The sequence below is a fragment of the Osmia lignaria genome, chromosome 2, assembly GCF_051020975.1.
Source record: "Osmia lignaria lignaria isolate PbOS001 chromosome 2, iyOsmLign1, whole genome shotgun sequence".
In the NCBI taxonomy this organism is placed as follows: domain Eukaryota; kingdom Metazoa; phylum Arthropoda; class Insecta; order Hymenoptera; family Megachilidae; genus Osmia; species Osmia lignaria.
This window is the reverse complement of record NC_135033.1, coordinates 2,436,756-2,462,004: the sequence shown is the minus strand read 5'-3', so window position 1 is coordinate 2,462,004 and position 25,249 is coordinate 2,436,756. Positions and strand designations below refer to the sequence as shown.

The following is a 25,249-nucleotide window of genomic DNA, read 5'->3' as shown; positions in this document are numbered from 1 at the left end:
CGCTACGCTACTCAAAGGAAGTGCCGCCACAATAGAATGTAGAAGTTGACATCCCATTTCTGTCATCGGTTACTTGACCGAGGTGGCCCCTGCAGCGAAGACGGCTGTGTGCGTGAAAATGTGTTAAGAAAATATTCTGTTTTCCGCAGCGCTTAAATGGGACTCTTCTGCTCATTACACACATTTTCACGCACACAGCCGTCTTCGCTGCAGGGGCCACCTCGGTCAAGTAACCGATGACAGAAATGGGATGTCGACTTCCACATTCTATTGTGGCGGCACTTTCTTTGGGTAGCGTAGCGAGAGGATCACCCAGTATTTTCTATAAGTGGGAATTTGCGTCCCTTCCCAACGGTCATCCGAAATTACCAACTCGAATTACCCTCGAGTGACCCACGCAGGGGGTATGAGAGATCCTATTAATGACCGTAGCGAGTAATAAAACCAAGAAGCACCTCGACTTTCCACGAACATCTGGGTAACTTAAAAATTATGACTCGGCTTTGAAACTTGCTATAACGTGTTGATAGATAATAAAACTGAAATTTTTTGCAAGTAACGGTTCCTTGGGCATGCATTTCTGCTACAGCAATTGACGGTGCAAAAATATTCGCTACGCGATCAAACCATTATAAGACTCATCTAGACGTATGGCATTGAACTGTGGGGTACAGCAGGTAATAATCATAAAAATGGAATCAATCCAGTTTATAATACTTTGCATAGTTGTGAGTGCTTCATGGTATGTTCATAATGAAAACCTTTCGAAAAGCCTTGGGAATCAAACCAATTAAAGAAAAAATAGAACATTTTGCAAAGCAAATATAAAGCTAAATTGGACAAACCATCCGAATAATCTGGCTAACATATCCAGATGATTTGACCCTTAGGAAATAATATAATATGTATATCTAACAATAAACCCAACCCCAGATACAGTCCAGAGGGGCAGTATCTACATACTATTAAGTCAAAACGCAAAAATAATTTACCAAATGTGCACACAAACAAATTATAAATTTAACATGGGGTTTAAAAAAAAAATTGTAAGTTTTATAATGATTCCATTAGTATAATTTTTTCTGTCAATAATGCTGGCTGCAATTGAAACAAAGCTAAATAAATAAAAAAATGATACAAGACAGTGGATAGAATTACACCTATTTAATAACAATAAAATACAAAAATTCATCTCATAGCAAGGTTTTTCAAATCAAAATTGTTCAAATTCTTTTGATAAAATTGTTGCTTTATAATTTATTATTTAACGGTATCTTTTACAAAGGTGAAATATTTTGTATAAAATATAGAGAAAAGAAAATAAGAGTATTCAGCATTTTAAAGAATGTTTATAATATTCAGGTGCATGTTTTTTACTTGTATATAAGATTATATTCGTATAATATTCATACGTATTTTAATATCTATACTTACTTTCATCCCAACGACATCGTCGAACTTTTAACGTGCACACGTATCCATTGGTGCAACGTACAGTATCGCAAGTAGAAGGTCCTTTCAACGATTCTTAAAACATACACTTTTTATGTATTATTGTATAGTGGAGATTATACATTTACATACAAGTTACATTGTAATATTTTCTAAGCTATGTAATATACAATATATTTCTGAAAAGCTTATAAGAGCGCCGAAATTATATTTTCATAATTAATTTTATTTAAAATAAATATCAATTTTTGAATTAAGTTTATCTACCAAGGGGCCCCCGAAGGTTTGATAGGTCCTGCCCATAAAAATTTTAATCTGGTCTTGGTTTTTATTTATTCTAAAAATTCAACAAATTTTACGGAACTTTCGTGTAATTGATATTTTGTAACAACATAATAGCTATCAATTTTTGCGCATTAAATTAATCTAGTGAAAACATTACTTTAATTACTTTATTAAATTATCCAGGAATTTCATTTCTCCCTTGTGCATAATGAAATATAATTTCTGTACTCTAATTAAAGATAATAAGTAATAACTTGAAGTAAAATCAAACATACCATTTAATTAGAGTTCATTCATTAAAAACATACGAAATTATATTATACATCTGATTACGTTCTTTGTGTATTTTAAGTCACGATATGTATATGTAATTTAATTTCAGCGATAGAAGGTGGAACTGTACAGATTGTACTATTTACCTGTTCTAGATTTCGCGCAATATAGCATACCAGGACACGGAGGATCTCTGCAGCGGAACTTCCGGTGCACGCAGACGTCATTTTCGTTACAATGTAAATATGCACACAGGTTCCCTACATTAAACAATACAGCATGTTAATTTATGTATATTTTTCAAAACTGTGTTTCAAAACTGTATTATCTTGCCATAACTATGCATAATAAAATCTAAATTAATTTAATTCTTTAATTTTCTCTTACAATTAGCTGTAATATTTAAAAAAAAATTAATATCTACATATGTAAATCCTTCGAAATACAAGCTGAATAGTTCACACTGTGAATTAATTGAAACATTAAGGGGGTAGACACGGGTAATGCAGCGAGGTGACATTACTGGCAAAAATGGGCCTAAAAAGGGGTTTACGGGAATACACTTTTCGTCCTTATATGAGTAGATTTGGGGCTGGATGAGGGCTCATTCGAAAGAGGAAAGTTCAATGAAGGGGGTTCAACAAAGCGTTTGAGTCACAAAACCCTTATAGTTACCTAAAATGTACTTGGATTCAGCGGGCGTATTTTCTCGATTTTTCCTCTACTTTGGATACTCATATTATTAGATATCAACACAATCTCGTTAAACCATCGGTTGAGCCACATGCATTGGACCTTCCTCTTTCGAATGAGCCCTCACCCAGCCCCAAAACTTCTCATATAAGGACGAATAACCGATTCCCGTAAACCCCTTAATAGGCTCATTTTTGCCGGTAATTTCACCTCGCTGCATTACCCGTGTCTACCCCCTTAATGGTTAGTTAAATCAAATTCCATAAATGATACCGTAGAATACGTAATATTGTCGGTTTTCTTTATTGAATAAGTATTAGATAAGATGTTAAGAATTAATATTTTAGTTATTAATAACAGCTATGATAAGACTATAAAGACTCTAATTATTCAATTATATCAATTATATCTATCAAAATAAAAATTGTTAATTTTCAGGTTGCAGTTAGTCTTCAGTTTGCTACTGTAGATTATTATTAATATTATAAATATGAGAGTCATGATACTAATAATAGTAAATTATAATAGTAATGGTAATGGTGGGGGGAGTTCTCCTCAGTACCGGATAGCACCTACTATCGGACATTGGCTATATCTAAAAGAACTGTAATGCGAGAAAGTTGTTTCAACCGTGAAAACAAAGCAGAGCATAAAACAAACAACGCGCAGGATTCGCTCGCTTCTATCGCGCGTCTACAGGCAATAAAATCAGTCGATCGTTGGCATTCGAATTGAAATCGGTGCATCGTGTAAAGTAATAAAATAATTTTTAACAAAAAACAAATCCGACTTCGAAATGCACTAAAAAGTGTCAAATAATTTCTATTTCATTTATACCAATATTCCATAGCTATTAATAATATCTACTTAATCGTTAACTAGGATACCAAATACATTTCAAAGTTTTCGGAGGCGGCGCAAAATTAAAAACTTTTCCTCTATTAGGAAGATCCTAACTCGGTCGTCGGCAATCTATGATAAATGACCCATTTGATAATTTCAAGTAAACAATATTCAACGGGAATCAACATACTCATTGCGAATTAACTGTACTGCAGTTCACGATTGACCGCAATAATTCGCGCAGCTCATTAGGTCTAGGGATATTTTTAATAGCGTGTGTGATTCCCCTTTACAGCTTGCTTCTTACTTTGCGTTCACATCATTTTTTTTCGAAAAATAATAGGAATTTCATTGTATCATGAAACTTTACAATATCATCACCGGTTATCAGTTATCGTACGTCATATATTTCTGCCCACCATTTATATGATCGCAAAGTATAATAAGAAACAAGCTGTAGAGAGGAATAACAAACGTTATTAAAAATCTCTCTAGACCTAGTGAGCTGCGCGAGTTAAGCGTGAACTGCAGTATAGTGCATGTACATCAGGAGTGCTGCCAATTTCTGATACAATCGTTACAATTACAAATGTTTTCAGCCGGACCTATAATGTTCTGCTTTTTCTCTTATGACTTATTAATTACCAAGTTTTCCATACCGCAATCAAATCGTTATTGGCAGCATCGTTTGTTCGGGTATTTTTAATTTTGCGCCGCCTCCGAAAACTTTGAAATGTATTTGGTATCCTAGTTAACGATTAAGTAGATATTATTAATAGCTATGGAATATTGGTATAAATGAAATAGAAATTATTTTACACTTTTTAGTGCATTTCGAAGTCGGATTGGTTTTTTGTTAAAAATTATTTTATTTCACATTTTTTAGTGGAACCAGTAGTATTTGTAGGATAGTGTAAGGTGATTTTAGGTTTCTATTGCTTAGCTAATAACCATAAACCGAAAAAAAATTGACCGAATTTAAGTTGTTAATAAACAACAAATTTCATACATTTTTACGAGTGAGATCATCGCGGATATACAGGTTGTCACGCGACTACCTCGACAGCCGAAGAGGGATCATTGCTGAGGTGATTTTAAACAACTTTTTCCTTTGCCAAAATGTTGGTTCGTTTTCGAATTATCAACAAAAAACACCGACCAATCCGAGCGCGTACAGCGCGCGGGCTCAGAGACTGCAATGTCGGCCACGAAAACCGGGCCTGACGTAGGTCGCGAACGAACAGCTCGGCACCCCGTTGGCATAGCACAATAAAAAAACTGAACTGGTAGAACATTTATAGTCGTTTAAAATGAATACGGAACCTAATCTCTTGTCGCCTGTCATAATGTAAAAAAGGAAATTCTAAGCATTCTAAACAACAAATAAAAATGATTGAAATGGAATAATTAATAAACGTTTGAATGGTAGGCTACGTTAATGAAAAACGAAGCTTCAAACATCATTTTCGCAAAGGAAAATGTTGTTTAGAATCACCCCAGCTACCACCCCCTTAAAGGACTAACACTCTTTCTGGGACATTCTGTATGATAATTGATGATGTTAACAGCCATAACTCACTGTGGGGATCTAAAAGTACGAATTTAAGAGGCAAACTTATAGAAGAAATACTGTGAAATGAAGATGTTGTGTTAATAAATAACGGAGGACACACCCATTTCAATCAAACAACAGGAGCGGAAGAAAGCGTAATCGACCTGACAATCGCATCATGCCCAATAACAGATAAATTAGAATGGAAAGTGTCAAACGATCTTTATGACAGTGATCACTATCCCGTTACAATTTTCATATGACATCAAAATAGCCACTACATAAACAAACACCCTACATGGAATCTAAAAAGGCAGACTGGATAAAATTCCAAGAAAAAATAAAAAATAATATAGATAAAATTTAAGAACATAGTATCGATAATAAAGATAAAGTAGACGAAATAATATTCCCCTATTACAAACTAAAACCAAAACGCAAGTTCTGTGGTGGAACAAAGAAAATGTGAAGAAGCTTTAAGAAACAACAAAATGCCTTTAACGTATATAAAAAACATAAAACGTTCGAAAAGAAGATCGAATACAGTAAACTAAAAGCTACGTGCAGAAAAACCTTCAAGGAAAACCAAAGAAGGTCTTGGATAAACTTCACTGCAGAATTTCATACACAAATCCAGTCAAATAAAAAAATGCGAAGAAAGTTGGATTATAGCAAACCAAACACCAAATCACAAGAGTTACAGTAACATTTCACTGCAAGAAATTAAAAAAATACTTAGCCAATACAAAAATTCAAGTCCGGACCCCAACAAAATTCCTAATGCCTTTCTTAAAAAATTACTGGCCAAAGGAAAAATATTTATTCACAAATTTTTTAACACGATCTGGCCAGGTGGTGTTTTCGCCAAATAATGATCAGAACCAATAGTAATACCAATACCGAAACCGGGAAAAGATAGAAGTATACCAAAAAGTTACAAACCGATAGCCCTAACGTGCACCGTATGCAAGTTATCAACAAAAGTATCAACGAAAGGCTAAAAACCCACCCATAGCTGAAGAATGTTCTGACATCCGAACAAAGCGGTTTTAGACTTGGTCGATCGACATTAGATCACTTAACAATGTTCGAAGCGCATATGTACGCTTCATTTATGAAAAGCCTGCACTCACAGTTATCATAAGTCTTGATATTGAAAAAACATATGAAATAATTTGAAGAGAAAGAGTTATCAACATCTTAATAGAAAATAATTCCAAAGAAAAAATATTACTGTTCACTAAGAATTTCTTAAAACAAAAATTTATCCAGACAAAGGTGAACGGTACCTTCTCACCTCCGATTGAAATCTAAAACGGAATCCCATAGGGATCAGTCCTGAGTGTGGCTCTGTTTTTTCTGGCTATTAATGATATTATCAAAACAATAGAAGACCCTATTAAGTGTAACTTATTCGCCGATGATTTCACTTCAGGCAGCAGTGGAAAAAACCTATCCTTTACTCAAGAAATTTTACAACACAGTTTAGAAACGATACACAATTGGTCAACAAAATCAGGTTTTAAATTCTCAAATAACAAATCGGAATTCACAATATTAAGCAAGAAAGGAAATACAAAGACTAATAATGCGATAAAATTTTATATAAACAACAATGATATAAATGAAACGAAAGAACTAAAGGACCTAGGATTAATTTTTGACAAAAAAATGAGCTGGAAACCCCATATCTTCAAACTAAAAAACGACTACACCAAAAGGCTAAATATCTTAAAGACATTAGCAGCAAAAAATTGGGGGGCGGATTGTAATATTCTGTTGAACACATACAAATTAGACTATGCTTCAATAATCTCTGATATAAGCAAAACAGCTAATAAATTAAATTCTGTTCAAAATGCAGCCATAAGAATAGCACTAGGAGCATTTCGAACAAGCCCAATCTCAAGTCTCGTGACAGAAGCTAATATAACACCGTTAGAATCCCGTAGAGAAAAACTAGCTCTAAAGTATTATATTTATGTAAAATTACTGCCTCAAAAAGTAACCCAGTAAAAACAAAGCGCTTCTGAAGTATGAACTCAAAAATCCCAATACCAAATGATCTTAAATAAACTAACATGTCTCTTCCAAAAATAAAAATGAAAAAATTGCAAACACCAGCCGAAGTAATCTTTAAAACAATGAATAAAGCAGACCGAGATAACAGAAGAAACATTACCCTCATTCACACTTATACTAAAAGAAACGAGGACAAATCAAACATAGGCCTAGTACTGACAGAGAACAAAAAAATGAAGTACATTTTTTCCAAATATTTTTCAATGGAATCATATAAAATCTACACTATCCTACTAGCCTTAGAAAATTTAACGGAGGAACCAGATACGCTTTTCAAAATATCGATAGAAAATCCAAATATAATTAAAGAAATAACTAACCCATACAATACCAGCTCCTTAATAATAAATCTACAATACGAAATAAGCAGGCGCCCAAACCTTACACTACAGGAAGAAGAGATGTCACCAGAGGAACTACTTCAGTTACAAGATGGACTAGAAGAAACTAAAGAAATCATGGTCATTGAAATACCACTCGAGGACGTTCAAAAGAATATTGCAAGTAAAATTATTATCAAATGGAATCAAGATTGGAATCAAACCAAGCAAACCCAACTTCACGATATAAGGAGCAATATCTTCTTGTTCACTAGACTAAGGATAGGACATACAAGATTAACACTTAATTCCAATGTGATCTGTACTCAGTATTTAAGTATAATCCTCAGTACTTAATTACTCTGATTCGCCGAAATGTGAAAGTTGTGATACAAAACTGCCTATTAAATACCGCCTACAGGAATGTCGTAACTACGAAGAAATAAGGACAAAAGAAAAATTACCAGTAAACATGAAACAATGCTTAAAATATACAGAAGGAATAAAAGGCTTTTTGGAGACGATCGGAGTACTAAGAATTATATAACAAGAAATAACTGACATCCGTTAGTAAACCATATACATCTTATAACTTATAAAATAAATACAAATAAGCAAGTATTAAACACAAGAGGATACAATAATATCAATCCATAAATATACTGTATACACATCTAGATAATAATTGTAACAATATTAGTGAGTCCTACGGAGAGCATACTAAATAAGTACTGTAATTATGTATTGAATCAGATTACAGTCGTTAATGGCGATCAAGCTGATGCGACTTTAAATAAATAAATTAAAAAAATTAAAAAAAAATATTTTTCCTTTCTTAATCACTAGAGAATATTTTAACGGAGAATACGGCAGGAGAATGTGCTTACGCTTTCCTTTGTGGTCTTCAAGACGAACTTTCGTGATCAACAGCAATAGCAGGAATAATATAAAGCTTTTTAAGTTAACGTGCTTCCGTCCCATACCGATAGGAATATGATGCCAGACAATACTGGATTACGAGTGCACCTGAGGCAATGTAGTTGACATAATTGATACAAACCGTATTCTTATACCACTGTGTAATTGGAGCTGGTGAAAGACAGTCTGCCAGAAGAGTATACCTCATTCTTTTAATCCCTTGGGTACTGATTTAATTGGAAGACATTTTTCACGTGTATCCTATTTCGTTTATTTTTACATATCTTGTGGTTACTACCTACATACATAAAAACGTATGTCAACAGATTTCATTAAAAAATTCATTTATTATTTTCATGAAATGAATGGCATAGTCTGTGAGATTATTCCAAGTCATTAAAAGAGAGACTACAAAAACTTAGAAAATATTAAGTGTACAAATTAATTCGGTGCCTTTTCTGTTTTTACTTGAAAATTTATTTTTGAAAAGTTATGATAACCCTAACTTTTCAAATTTATAAAAGCGCAGGAAAATATTAAAATATCAAATAATAACTAAGGAAGTGTAATCCTAAAGCTACTTGAAGGTGATCGTGCTTTTTCTGTTTCATGTTAAAAAGCGGCATACAACACCAGAATTCTGTTACTTAATTTTCCATTTCCATTAATTATCCAATCATTTTCAACCTAAGACAGCCAGCTTGCGAAAACCGTGGTATTCAACTCTACAAAAGCACTAAATTACCTATTAGAGTAGTTTAACTGCATATGGTACAATAACGTTTTTCTAAAGCAATGGGACGAAGTGATTATATAATAGTACCAATCCCTGAGCCGGACAAAAACAAATATCACATTGGAAGTTATAGACCTGTCGCTTTAACGTGTTGTCCATACAAATTAATGAAACCAATTAAATATACTTAAATAAGCAACTTACAAGGAATAATTCCGAACCCAGAAAAATTTCAGCCGTTTCTCGTTTTTTTTCTTTTTCTCCGCAACCGTTAAAAATATCCAAACACTTCATAAAAAAAAGTTGTTCATCATAATGTATAGTGTTTTTTTATGTTGAAACAAAAAATTGTTTAAACAATTGCAAAAAGTTGTAAACGAAAAAATTTAAAAACTATTGAGAAGTTCTACAACTTGTTATAATAAAATAATATTTAACACAAAATACAACCGACTTTGAGATGCGCTAAAAAGTGTAAAATAATTTATATTTTATTTATACATCTACGTGACAACTATATTTATACAACTACGTGAATTTTGCGTCGCCTCCGAAAAGGTTGAAATGTATTTAGTACACTATTTAACGATTAAATAGGTTTTATTAATAGCTGTGGAGTATTGATACAAATAAAAAGAAATTATTTTATACTTTTTAACACATTTTGTTAATGCAGTAAGAGGTTTTATTAATAATTGTCACGTAGTTGTATAAATATAGTTGTCACGTAGATGTGTAAATAAAATATATGTTATTTTACACTTTTTAGCGCATCTCGAAGTCGGTTGTATTTTTTGTTAAAAATTATTATTTTATTTCACACTTTTTAGTGGAACGAGCAGTATTTGTAGGATACTGTATGGTGGGTTTGCGTTTTCATTGGTTAACTAATAATCATAAACCAAAAAAAAAATATATTGATCGAATTTAGATGGTTAATAAAAAATTTTTGCAAGTGGAATCATCGTGGAAATATCTCCCACTAAATGTGATAGGTTCTATCACGATCGGTACATTCCTTGCAGAGTAACACCAACGAATAAGTTTTTGCTATATCAATAGATATTAACAACAAATTCTCTCACCACGCATACGAACATTAATAAAAAAAACGCTTCTCTCAGGCATACCATCATTCATGCTCATTATCCCTAGCATTCACTCTCATCAATAAAGCCAACCTCACAAACTATACTAACAAGAATAGGAATCGGCCATACCAATTTTTCCTACGTATATCTGATGAAAAAAGAAGATCCTCCAATGTGTAACAGTTGTAACTTAAGAAACTCGATTCACCACATCATATCGTGCCCGGTGTATGAAAACGAAAGATTATTTCAAGTAAGTGATAATACCAAAGAACTTACATACTAGTACCGTCGAATCATGTAAACATCTGCTCAGTTTCTTGAAACATGTAAATCTTTTCCACCTAACTTAAATTTTGATCCAGTGTGGTATAATTTACAATTAGTCTGATGCTTACCTTTGTCATACTTTGTGTCTGTGTTCCATGCTTTCGTCTGCGTGTGTCTATGTCTGCAGTGGTAATAAACCTTAATGTTTTTCGAGTAAGAACAAAATGAGTTCTTCGATGTGAACTTGCGTGGTTGCTAGTGACTCATCCGGGTTGATACAACTATAAAATTATAAAAATATATACAAATATTGTTTTTAAATTTGCTGTTGCTTAATTAATTTCTGGTAGAATATTGATAAAGGAAATTAATTGCGCTACAGTCCGCAACTGTAAGTGTAGAAGTTATTCTGAGAAAATGAACAACGTTATAAAAAAAGTATAATTAACAGTAGAGCAAAAAGGACTGAAAAAGAGTTGGATACAATAACTAGAAACACATTGTTTGAGGAAAGATAAAATTCTAATAGGTATACGTACAGATGAAATTCAATGGAATAGTAGTTCCATTTTTACGTGAATATTTCTGAAATTAAGCCAGTCTCACATATTGGTAAAGCAAAAAAGTTGCTTAGAATGTCGGATCTTATAACATATTCAAAAATCATCAAAATAGAAGAAGAGCGCTTTTTCTACAAGTTCCAATATTCGTATTCAGCACGCCAGGACGAGTAGAATGACGTATGACAGGTGTAAAAGGGCAGGAGGTTAAAGGTCAGTATAATCCAACCGAACATAACCGAACCGAATCCAATATTTAACTAATTAGTTAACTTGTTACGGTCAATCACGCGTCAAAATTCAAAAACTTACCGCTGGATTTTTATGCTTCACCCTTTATGTATTCTGCTTGCTGGATATTGTGCTGTGCTTATGTAGAAAGAACAAATAAGTAGCGACCTTATATTGAAGCATATACCACCATGGACAAATTCATTGTAATAGTAACAGTAGTTTTTTGCAAATACCTTGGAACAGGAAATATCTATACGAAGTATGTTCAAAATATTGAGTTTTACAACATATTTAAATTTCATCGAAATCGATAAGAGGGTGGCTTCTCTACAAGTTCACCAAACATGCTTTTTAATATTAATATAAAATGCTGATTTCAAACAACTGACGACTCGTATGTAATTTTGAATCGTTGTTTTGGAAGTGACTGACCTTGGTTTTCATTTATTACAAGAAGTAAACAAATTTTTGAATATTCCGTTTTAATCCACTACATTTTAACCCACCACCATTTTCGTGTAAATGTTATTTTGCAACAGCAAAACAGCAAATCAATTTTTGCACATTAAATTAATCTAGTGAAAACATTACTTTAATTACTTTATTAAATTATCCAGGAATATCAATTATTCAGGAATTTCATTTCTCTCTTGTGCATAATGAAATATAATTTCTGTACTCTAATTAAAGGTAATAAGTAATAACTTGAAGTAAAATCAAACATAGCATTTAATTAAAGTTCATTCATTAAAAACATACGAAATTATATTATACATCTGATTACGTTCTTTGTGTATTTTAAGTCACGATATGTATATGTAATTTAATTTCAGCGATAGAAGGTGGAACTGTACAGATTGTACTATTTACCTGTTCTAGATTTCGCGCAATATAGCATACCAGGACACGGAGGATCTCTGCAGCGGAACTTCCGGTGCACGCAGACGTCATTTTCGTTACAATGTAAATATGCACACAGGTTCTCTATATTAAGCAATACAGCATGTTAATTTATGTATATTTTTCAAAACTGTGTTTCAAAATTGTATTATCTTTCTATAACTATACATAATAAAATCTAAATTAATTTAATTTTTTAATTTGCTCTTAGCTGTAATATTTTTAATAAAATTAGTATCTACATAGATACATTTATTACGTGCGGCGCGCGCGCGTGTGTGATCGGGACGCTACTGTGTGCAAGTGTCAGCTGATGTATGAGCGTAACTAGTATGAAATATGGTAGAGTGGTAGTCGAGTAATGCAACTATCGATAACGTAACGCACGTGTAACGCCGTAAAGCCGGAAATTTAACCGTAATAATTTCTATTGCTATTGGGTCTAAATGTTTGTGATTTCGGAGATACGCTAGTCCCATGCGGGTCTTTTCATCAGATCGCTAATATAATAGGATTTTTGAAGGAGGCCAACAAAAGGGTATGTTAGAGAAAATTAGATTTGATTAAGATGAATCAAAAATGGTATATTATAAAATAAAAATATTAAAATATAATGAAATACATATAATATTGAAAAGTATAAAATATATAAAATATTGGAATGTGAAGAGTATATAAAATATTGAAATATGATAACAAGTATAAAATATTAAAATATAATGAAATATAATAATGCGATTAAATATATGAGAATGCGGATTTAGCTCATGAACAACTTAGATTTGAGACACACAATTATTGGCCGGAAATAGATAGATACATGTGATAAAATACAGAATTAGAAATTTCCAGTTACAGAAGACTCGTAATCAAAACTGACTACTGGAAATTCCTCGCCAAAGTATTCATAAAATAACCGGAAGAGTAAGGGAACCGACTCACCGGATTATGTGGAAAAATTCCGTATATGAGTCCCAAATTTTATGGCTGCTATTTTCCTGTTGTCTGGTTTCTGGAGGAAGGAGAGTAGAACGCACACACCTTGAACTATTGCAGCGATACACAATTTTGAACGCGCGAACTATTGCGAAATCTGTTAAACTAAAACTACGTAATTGTATGTATTTATAAAGAAGTAAAATTAAACTGGAAAATTAATAAAATGAATAAAATAATAATCAAAACAAAAGAAAATAAAATGGATACGCGAAGATAGAATCTTTTGCCCTAATTGCTACTTTGAAACAACTTAGAACAAAACTCGTCTCTAAACCACTTCACGGACCCGTCGACACGTTGCTCGCGATTGTACGTCGAAGAGTGTCGCAATCTGTACCTTTCGGAGAAGACCAGAGCGGGCCTCGTCCGAAATTGTTTACATTGCGTTGTTGTGCGCCTAACGAATTAGGCGGCGGTGTCGATGCGTAAGGAGGCGAGATTCGCTAATCGGTGGTGCAGTAGGGATATGTGCGCTCCTCTCTCTCCGTTTTAATCTTTCTCTTTCTAACTCGAGCATATTCCTTTACTCTTCCTGCCGTACTAAAGATTTTGATATTCATTAAAATATAATACATTTCACAAAATCGTTTTGATCTTAACGTTATAGGGAGAAAAACATGCTTTCCAAAATTAATACAAATTACTGAATTTAAACGAATGTTAAATGAAAGTATGAATTCGCATCTTAGACTAACCGGCGTGGAGGAAATACAATATTACAGTATTTAACGAGTTAATAGAAAATTCGGATTATTATAATGTATGTATAAAGAATTTCGATCATCTTCGCGGAGCCGACAAGGAACGTTCCAGAGTGGTCAGGATTATCGGACCGCATGAATGATGTGTCGGGTTTACATCCGGCGATACTCAGAACCAAAGACGATACGTGATTTTGGGCCGTGGGACCACGCTGATTTCGAGGAAGGAATTTGTTACACTAACAATCGAAATTATGTCTGGAAAAGATAGACTATCTCGAAATATCAAAGATCGTTTCTGCGTTCAATCAGGGGAGGTCCAGAATGTGAAACAATGTATCGATGTTCATGGTTTCCGTTTATACCTCTAACGAAGGTCAAAGGTATAACGGATCAAGATGATGGGGGTAGACCCATCAAAAAGAGGACAGAAGGGGGTGGGGGGAAGGAACAACATGGCTTTCACCTTGATAGCTGAGAATGACAGCATTGATAAATGCAGTCACAAAATGCAGGGGACAATTTGTGAGAGGGTGGAAGAAACAGAAGCTTTCTCCTTGACAGTTGACAGCATTGACAAATGCAGTCACAAAATGCAGGAGACAATTTAGGAGAGGGGGAAGAAACAAAAGAGAAATGTGTAAAAATTTCTGTTCTGAACGTAACACATTCTTCTAAAGTCAAACTGAATATTTTACTTACGATTAGTGCAATGTTAATTGTCATACTGGCCCTTAATGTTTAGTTAAATCAAATTTCGTTAAAACATCTTAAAGTATCTGTTCCAGAAATTGAGGATATCTTATGAATATCTGAAAGGTCCTGCGAATGCCTGAAATACGTCCTGTTAACATCCTATGTTAGAAAACGGGATGTCTTAAAGATGTCGTACCGATATCCGACAGATGCCTTACAGACGTTTTAAAGATGTCTTATTAATGCCCTAAAGATATCTTATATATACCCTACAGATGTCATAAATATGGTTTAATTAAAGTATAATCGTATTCAGTATAATAATATTTTATTTAAATGTAGTCCGTTGATAAAATACAATGTTCGTTCAAAATTGTTTTGGGGTTACATGATTTCTGTCAAACGCTCTCCTCAGCCAATTTTGTATTGATACCTCTGTTGCTCTTTTGGTATCACCAAGGTTTGCCGTTTCAGCAGCAGTTAAAACAAGAATTTGTACATGTTCAATTATACAGAAATCATCATTAGAAACATTAAAAACAGGGCGATACTTACATATCACCAACCTAGCTAAATGCAGGGTGCAGAATACTTTCTTGCCCTTTCTTCCCAACCAGCTGTATTTCAGCGCTAAGTTGTTGTCTATAATTGAGGACAACACCCTTTTCACAAATTGGTAGTTGTTGTCCCCCCTGTTTTTGCTAATTCCTGAACCTGAAAGTAAAATATTGTTTGTAAATTATGAAAGATAAAAGCTGTTCGATATATCAGTATCTTGCTTACTGCATCTTTAAAATGGTCCTCCTTTGCTAGGGAGGTTTCTAAGACCAATAAATCTTCTTCCCGCGTAAGTGGGAACTTCAGTCCTTCATATCTATATCTATATATGTAGCGGAGCGCGAATAGTGCCTAAAATAGTGAGTAGTGGTACGACTGATGAGAATGACCGAAAGAAAGAATGAATGGTATGTATGGTATGTCTGAAGGAATGTTGTGAAGTTAGCAAAAAGAAAGAAAGGAAACTGAGCAGTTAGTAAGCGAAGCATTGGTGCAATAAAAAAAGAATTTAGAAAAAGGAGGAGTGAATTTTATTAACAACCCCAGGCCAGGGACATAACATATATAAAGCTGTAAGCATTTGCTTTGTACAGGGTAATCTCCAAATCTGCTGGTTCGATTTTGATCCTATTTTTTTAGATGTGATCCTTATAACCTTGCGAAGGACATAAGCTCAGTCTTATTACGCTGTTGCATCGGAAAATGTATAAAATATTGTTTATTTCGTTTGTGTAAATCGTAGCGCAGAGCAGTTCAGCAGAACTGCTAATCCCCACCGCTGCAGTGTTGACATAGTAGTGGGAATACCTTCGTACCTTAGCGGTGGGGATGGATGGCGACGCTGCCGGTGCTGCTTCCCGTATTCAGCATTCATCTTTTTTTCTCATACACTCAGACAAAATACCACCCGGGCAGCGCCGAGTAACACAGCTAGTCTACAATATATTGAAATTGGCTGTTCTGCAACAGAGCCAACTTTGCGTGCTAATTTTAATTTCTTCATGTCAGTCGTCAAATCGGTATCAATAGGTATTAAACGCAGTACTTTCTTCGGAGTGGATCGTTTGTTCGAAAATTTCGTTTTGAAAATCAGTAGGACAATCAACAGACGCAAAATCATTTTCGGAGAAAGAAGGGTTGTCTACAAAATTATGTGTATTGTTACGTGCGGAGTAGGCGTAATGGTAGGTGACTACTCTGCGGAAGTTTGTGATCCGACGCAACGCTTAAACACCTTCTTTTGTGAAGGAAAAGTATTATGGGATTCGGATTCGGTCTAGACTTATACAAGCCTCTCGTTCGTTGAATACGCAACAAATAATTAGCAAAATTGAATAATTATCTATTATATATATTATCCCAAAAGAAATGATCTATTACAAAGTCGAATTGTTATACTTTCAAACGGAAAAGATGTTACAATTTCTTAACAACCGAGGACAGAGTATACAGAGTTTGGTTGGGATTCACAGGATGAACACAAACGGTTAACAAGTTTAATAGAGCGCTGCCTTCTTTCTCTCTTCCTCTCGACGCACGGGTGATCGAAACTATGGGTTTACACTAAGTCTTAATGTCTTTACGTTAATAGTTCTATCGGTAAATGAGTTGAACTGAAGTCTTTCTTTAACGAGGAAAACTGAGTCTTTCTCGGACAGAGAGACCGTGCACCTCGCGACTGTATGGCCGACTGTATTCGCTATTGCCCGTAATCGTTTTTTATTATGGCCGAAAATGCTGATTTTGCATGGGTTGAGAAAAGAGTTCGCTAGTGTATTGACCTGTTAGAATGTCGGTGCATTGGCACATATTTTCGACGCAGCATTTCGAGAAGAAGAAAGAATTCGTTGACGCTAGTGACTTCAAGGAGGCCAGTCAATGAACCGATCTCATGACTGCCAATGCTTCCGCAATTTGAAATCGGAGATAATAGAATTTTCTTTGTCGGGACGTAACAGTATCCTGATTTCCTAAGCTTACTGTGGATGCTGTAGAGGTTTCCTGATGTGAACGATTATACAGGGTGTCCCAGATCTGGGGTAGGACCCGTGGAGGGATGATTGCTGAGGTGATTCTAAACAACTTTTTCCTTTGCCAAAATGTTGATTAAGGCTTTGTTTTTGAGTTATTAACGAAAAACACTGGCCAATTAGAGCGCGCCTTTAGCGCGGGCCGAACCACGATAGTGTTGGGTATGCTCTGCGTTCAAGCCGTGGTCGTGATCAAGTGCATCAGCACCACGTCGGTATAATAGGATTCGTTGGACAAAATAATTGTATCGAATAATCAATTTTTCTTTAAAAAAAGAAAGGAATAATAGTATCGAATTATCGGTTGCTCATGAACAACGAATCCTATTACACCGACATGGTGCCGTTGCATTTGATCAAGACCACGGTTTGAACGCAGAGCATAGCCAACACTCTTGCGGTTCGGCCTGCGCTAAAGGCGCGCTCTGATTGGCCAGTGTTTTTCGTTAATAACTCGAAAACGAAGCCTTAACCAACATTTTGGCAAAGGAAAAAATTGTTTAGAATCACCTCAGTAATTTTTTCATTCCTCCACGGGTCCTACCCCAGTTCTGGGACACCCTGTATAAAGCGAGCAGAGCTCTGTTTGCACGCATGTGATATTTATTGAATTTAACTTTTCCTGACATTCTTAGGTTGATATAAACTAATTAAGCAAGAGATTGAAAGAAAAGTGTTAATAGTGTCGAAACTACAAAGTGACGATGTTATTTTTGTATATTACCTCTTGTATATTACTGCGTCCACGTGCAAAATGTACAACACAGAGTAATAGTAAAACCGTAAAACAGCAGACTGTAAGAAAACTATAATTTAGTTTGAAAAAGTAATGAAAATATATTACAAGATAATAACAACGAAATAATAATCACTTTACTTACTTACGCTCTTTTTGAATAATGAAAATCCAACAAACTGCAAATAGGTAATATTGCACACAAGGCGAAATACACACTTCAACAACTCGCAGGAAACTGACCTTGACTTGTAGTGACCGTCTTTTTTATAACACCCCGACTTGGAGGACCTTTCTTTAAGAATGGGAAACGTGCTGACAGAACGCATATGACCTGCCTCAAAACATCGTCCAAAAGGGTCTAGCCGGATAAGCATAGCGAATCCTGCTTTTCTCTATCTTAAGAGGCCAAGGCAATTGGTTAAATACTGTATATTTCTTTCTTCAGCTACAGTCCCAAATGTTTGAAAATTATATTAGGGTCATTCCATGCCAAATCGAGCACTTTCTGAAAATCACGGCTTTAAATATTGAAAATAACAGCTATTTTTTATCCGACTTCGAAAAGGAGGAGGATGCTGAATATGGTGTGCTTTTTTTTTTATGTATGTTTACCGATTACGCCGAGACGGATGGACCAATCGGAACGAAACCTTTTGCATCTGATAGAGTGTGTCTCCCGATTGGTCCCGTTAAAAAAACATTTTATATTTTTTCACTCCGAACGCTATTTATTGCAAAAAAACGTACTATTTCATATACGTGCGTCGTACGTTCGCCGATTACTCTGAGACGGATGGACCAATCGGAACAAAACTTTTCGCGTCTTATACAGTCTCAGATAGCACAGAGACATCGTTAAAACGTCTTAAAGATATCTGTCCCAGATATTCAGATGTCTTATGGACGTCTGAAAATCCTGTGAATGCCTGAAATACGTCCTGTAAACATCCTATGTTAGAAAACAGGATGTCTTAAAGACGTCGTACAAATGTCACAGAGACGTCGTTAAAACATCTTAAAGATATCTATTCCAGATATTCAGATACGACGTTCCTTTCGTACGTTTTTAAGACGTCTTAAAGACATGAATTTCAGATGTCCTTGCAATGTTCGGGACAAAACATCGTAAAGACGTCCAGGTAAGGTCGTAAGACGTTCAGACTTAAAATGGTCGTAAAATGGATGTCTTTAAGATATCGTGTGCTATCTGGGGTATAACTTCCCATTGGTCCCGTAAAAAAAACATTTTGCATTTTTTCATTCCTAACGACTTTTTTTTCTAAATGTATGTTCGCCGATTATTCCGAGACGGATGAACCAATCCGAACGAAACCTTTTGCATCTTCTAAAGTATGTGTCCCGATTGGTCCCGTTAAATCCCATTTTATATTTTTTCATTCCGAACGCTTTTTATTGCAAAAAAACGTACTATTTCATGTACGTGCGCCGTACGTTTACCGATTACCGCGAGACGGATGGACCAATCGGATCGAAAATTTTGCATCTTGTAGAGTATATCTCCCAATTGGTCCCGCAAAATAATTTTTGTGTTTTTTCATTCCTAACGACTTTTATCGCAAAAAGCGTAATACTTCATTTATGTCTTCTGGCGTTTATGCTGCAAGGAATGTACCGAATGCGATGAAACCTTTCACATTTAGTAGGAGGTATATCCGCGATGATCCCACATGCAAAAATTTATGAAATTTGTTAATAACTACTGTTATAGCAAAAAGTCTATTCCTTCATGTTACTCTGCAAGGAATGTATCGTTCGCGGTGAAACCTTTCATATTTAGTAGGATATTCTGGATGTCACGCGACTACCTCGACAGCCGAAAAGGGATGATTGCTATGGTGATTCTAAACAACGGTTTCCTTTGCCAACACAAGCGCGTTGTCCACGTGTCCGTGTGAGCTCTGCGGGTTTGGCAGAGTTCGGCTGCTTTCGTCATTTCTACGTTATCGGCTCGATGCTCAAACCGCTAAAGCACGTGGCAGCAGCATCGATGAATCGACAAAATAATATAATTTCGTCCATGGCAATATGGTAGAAGTGAGAAACCAGGAGATTCAGTTCGAATCCCGATTCTACGGTTTCAGTTCTGATTCTTAATGCATTAACGTTTTTTTAATACATAAAAATACATTTTTAATACATTAATACTATGAAATACATTAACTTGGGAAGCAGTTAAAAGAAGGAGTTGAACTGCATCTTTCTTTGATATTTTTTTTAATATTTAAGTTTTATGTATATACATATGTATGGACGTCCATATGATAAAAGTACGAGATACAGAAGTAATTTCTTCAATTAGATATTACAGTTATTCTAACTATTACAATACGTAAATCCGAAGACATACGAGGAAAATTGGTTAGGTTCAATTGTAAGGATATAAAGAAATTTCAATCTTCAACGGTTTGTTAGTTTTATTTCTTATTCCTTACAACTATTATAATTTTATTCTCTGAATGGTCATTACAATGAAAGATATATTAGATACAACTTGATTCCTCATTTAATTTGTTATATACATATCAGGTTTCTTGCAACTATTGCAACTGGTCCACGCTTATACGATATTGCATATTTTACTTTCCTATAATACAACATGGAAACAAAACTATAATATAGTGATTACCATAATACAATAGAAAATGTTAAGTTTGCTATAAACCTTATGTGTTTTCTGTGTAGTTATGCTGCACTTTCGCTTCGTTGCTTTATAATGACTAATGACTGATTTTTCTTTTGATTGAAACTTCCACTAGCGTATTGATGAAATTTTTCGATTAAAACAAGATCAAACACGACATAATTTGAATTATACTTACTTTATATATTTGCATTAGGTTTTAAATAAATAAGTAGATATATTGCAAATTATGTCGTGTTTGGTCTTATTTTAATCAGAAGAACCTTACAATTACATTGGTAAAATTTTCATTTAGCAAAAATGAAAAATAAAAATAGTTATGGTTAAATTAATATTGTCTCACTCAAATGTTTCTTTTCGTGCCCTTTAATTCTCGGACCTCTTTCTCTTTCGCTATTTGTCCTTTTCTACGCTCGCCAGCATTCAAGAACTCGCTCGAGCTATGTCGTTCTGCCAGCATCACATTTTCGTTACCTATTCATCGAATATTTGAGTGTAACGCAAAATCAAGAGAGTCCAATATAATAACACATTCTATGCTGAAAGAATATACTAACAATAAGTTATCTGTCTAAAAAAATTTTAATAAATCTGACAACAGATTTATTTTCGGGCTGCTTTTCTTAAGTAATCAGCATTTTACCAGTCTCCTGTACGCATCGTGTGTAGCAGTTTGTAGCAAACTCAACATGTTTTCGATATTACGTCGAATACACAACCGATCGAAAAATATTAAAAATGCAGGATATTTTGTGCCGTTTTTTATATGCTAAAGGCGATTGACATGAAATAAATGACTAACAATGAATAGTATAATAAAGGTGATCGCTGTTCATCTATTTCCTTTCTACGATGTATTTCTTCCACAAGAGACGGTTTCCTAACAATTCACAGTACAGTAAAACCTGGGTCCGATCAAGACGTCCGATCAAACTTCGACACCTCGCTTGGATATGCATATGCAATGTTTTGATTCGATCTCTCTGACTTTTCGTCTACTTTTAACATCAATTTTAGCAATTTTAATCAGAAAAATCTGGCCAATGCGCTAGTAAAAATTTCATTTAAAAAAAGTCAAAGATAAAAATGTTTTATAACTGAATTAGTATTAGTCACATCGATATGTTTCGCCTCTTTCCTTTGATCATTGGACCTCTCTCTCTCCTCCATTGCCTGTCCCTTTCTGCGTTCACGCTTGGCTAGCGTCGCGCGTAACCCGAGATTCGACACCTCGCTTGGATCCCAATCTCTCTTGCATATGCATATCCAGATTTTACTGTACTGTAAATTGTTAGGAAACTGTCTCTTGTGGAAGAAATACAGGATTGCCTCGAAATAAGCAAGTGGTTTCTGCTTCGAAATAAGCAACTGTTAGGTCTCGAGCCACTTGCTTATTTCGAGGCAATCCTGTACATCGTAGAAAGGAAATAGATGAACAGCGATAACCTTTATTATACTATTCATTGTTGGTCATTTATTTCATTTCGATGGCCCTTGACATATAAAAAGCGGCACAAAATATCCTGGATTTTTAATATTTGTCGATCGGTTGTGTATTCTACATAATATCGAAAATATGTTGAGTTTGCTACAAACTGCTACACACGATCTGTACAGGAGAATGGTGAAATTCTGATTACTTAAGAAAAGCAGTACGAAAATAAATCTATTGTCAGATGTATTAAAATTTTTTTACACAGATAAGTTAGTATATTCTTTCAGCATAGAATGTGTTATACTGGATTTTCCCGATTCTCCTAAAAGTGTGCGAGGCTGGCAGAACGACACAGCTCGAGCGAGTTCTTGAATGCTGGCGAACGTAGAAAAAGACAAATAGCGAAAGAGAAAGAGGTCCGAGAATTAAAGGGCCCGAGAAAAAACATTTGAGTGAGACAATATTAATTTAACCATAACTATTTTATTTTTCATTTTTGCTAAATGAAACTTTTACCAATGTAATTGTAAGGTTCTTCTGATTAAAATAAGACCAAACACGATATAATTTGCATTATATTTACTTATTTACTTAAAACCTAATGCAAATATATAAAGTAACTATAATTCAAATTATGTCGTATTTGATCTTGTTTTAATCGAAAAATTTCATCAATACGCTAGTGGAAGTTCCATTCAAAAGAAAAATCAGTTATTATAAAGTAACGAAGCGTAAGTGCAGATTAAGTACACAAAAAAAACATAAGGTTTATATCAAGCTTAACATTTTCTATTGTATTATGGTAATCACTATATTATAGTTTTGTTTCCTTGTTGTATTATAGGAAAGTAAAATATGCAATATCGTATAAGCGTGGACCAGGTGCAATAGTTGCAAGAAACCTGATATGTATATAACAAATTAAATGAGGAATCAAATTGTATCTAATCCATCTTTCATTGTAATGACCATTCAGAGAATAAAATTATAATAGTTGTAAGGAATAAGAAATAAAACTGACAAACCGTTAAAGATTGAAATTTCTTTATTTAACCGACTTCGAAAAGGAGGAGGTTACTCAATTCGATCAGTATGTACTTTTTTTTTTTTTTTTTTTTTTTTTGTGTTCACCGATTACTCCGAAATAGATGGACCAATTGAAACGAAACCTTTTGCATCTTGTAGGGTATGTCTTCCGATTGGTCCCATTAGAAAAAAATTTTTCATTTTTTTATTGTTATTGCAAAATACATGAAGTTTTTAATCACAAGCTTGGACGATTTCAATGATCTTTTAATATGTTGTCAGGGGCATGATTCTGAACAACTTTTTCCTTATGCTTAATTAACGGAAAGCTTTAGTTTCCGAGATATTCGTGAAAAACTATTGTTACTACTATATTGAATTCTACGTATGCCTACGTGTCTCTACCGGTGTATGAGTCAGCATGCAGTCGCCGATTCTCTACTGTTTCTATATACATATGTATACTCTGCAAGGCATGTACCGATCGCGATGAAACCTTTCGCATTTAATAACAGATATTTCCGCGATGATCCCACTTGCAAAAATGTATGGAACTTGTTAGCGTTGAAAACTATCGTTGAAAACTATCGTTATAATTAACCAACAAGAACGGTAAACCACCTTACGGCATCCTACAAATACTGCTCGTTCCACTAAAAAGTGTGAAATAAAATAATTTTTAACAAAAAATACAACCGACTTCGAAATGCACTAAAAAGTATGAAATAATTTCTACTTCATTTATACAAATACCCAACAGCTATTAATAAAACCTATTTACTCGTTAAATCGTATACTAAATACATTTCAACCTTTTCGGAGGCGGCGCAAAATTAATAATACCCGATGATGCCAATAACGATTTGATAGGTTGCTGACGCCTGAACTAGGGTCTTCCTAGTAGAAGAAAGTTTTTAATTTTGCGCCGCCTCCGAAAAGGTTGAAATGTATTTAGTATACGATTTAACGAGTAAATAGGTTTTATTAATAGCTGTTGGGTATTTGTATAAATGAAGTAGAAATTATTTCATACTTTTTAGTGCATTTCGAAGTCGGTTGTATTTTTTGTTAAAAATTATTTTTATTCTTACAATTTAACCTGACCAATTTTCCTCGTATGTCTTCGAATTTACGTATTGTAATAGTTAGAATAACAGTAATATCTAATTGAAGAAATTACTTAAATATTAATTAAAAAAATATCAAAGAAAGATGCAGTTCAACTCCTTTTTTTAACTGCTTCCCAAGTTAATGTATTTCATAGTATTAATGTATTAAAAATGTATTTTTATGTATTTAAAAAACGTTAATGCATTAAGAATCAGAACTGAAACCGTAAAATCGGGATTCGAACTGATTCTCCTGGTTTCTTAATTCAGCCATATTGCCATGGACGAAATTATATTATTTTGTCGATTCGTCGATGCTACTGCCACGTGCTTTAGCGGCTTGAGCATCGAGCCGATAACGTAGAAATGACGAGAGCAGCCGAACTCTGCCAAACCCACAGAGCTCACACGGACACGTGGGACAACGCGCTTGTGTTAGATGAAACAACTGCGGTTAGGGAGTCACTGGGACGTCGTGGGACGTCGTGGAGAGGGTAAAGATTTGTCCCACGTCCCACGGTTCTGGCATCACTGGATCTATCCTCCGAAGCGAGTCTCACGACGAGCAACCGAGATACGATCAGCGTCATTTTTGCATTACCAACTCCTCCAGCAGCGTTCGGCAGGACGGGTTGTGTCTACGGCCGTCCTCCGATACAGTCCGCTGTCTTCTTGGCCACGGCCGAGAGAGCTCTCTCTCGGCGGCTTCCCGACCACCGGACCGGGCGTATGTGTCTCTATGGCGTCCACCGGATCACGGTCTTCTTACTGCCTTGGTACAGGACGGGTTGTCTCTACGGCCGTCCGCCCATGAAGGCATCTAGCCCCCGATCCCAGGAATACCCCCGCCTCCGCCGCTCCGCACCGTGATCGAACCGTACCGTGGCCGCTCGACACCGCGACCGGACCACGCCGTACCGCGATCACCCGTGCCGCGCCCGCTCGACACCGCGACCGGGCCGCGCCGTACCGTGACCGCTCGATACCGCGAGCGGACCGTAGACATAAGGAACCGTGTACCGCGCCGTACCCGTAGATATAAGACCGTTAAACTGATAGGACACCCAGGGCCGTAGTTTTAAGTT

General features: G+C 35.0%; 1 protein-coding gene and 1 long non-coding RNA gene across 2 annotated transcripts in view; both read right to left on the bottom strand.

The window, feature by feature from the left end:
- Window positions 1-2,362, bottom strand: part of LOC117605816 (uncharacterized) — a 48,738-nt gene extending 46,376 nt beyond the window's left edge. The window contains exons 1-2 of the mRNA XM_034327546.2: window positions 2,157-2,362; window positions 1,435-1,527 (exon numbers count right to left, since the gene is read on the bottom strand). Of these exons, the coding sequence (XP_034183437.2) occupies window positions 1,435-1,527; window positions 2,157-2,184 (121 nt within the window). The 5' untranslated portion in view covers window positions 2,185-2,362. The remainder of the gene's footprint in view (window positions 1-1,434; window positions 1,528-2,156) is intronic.
- A 12,590-nt stretch (window positions 2,363-14,952) lies between these two features.
- On the bottom strand, window positions 14,953-18,333 carry LOC117605905 (uncharacterized). The gene is made up of 3 exons (XR_013063036.1): window positions 17,918-18,333; window positions 15,389-15,514; window positions 14,953-15,319 (listed from the first exon to the last, which is right to left on the bottom strand). It is a non-coding gene; the product is annotated as an uncharacterized LOC117605905 (long non-coding RNA).
- Between the last annotated feature and the right edge of the window lie 6,916 nt (window positions 18,334-25,249).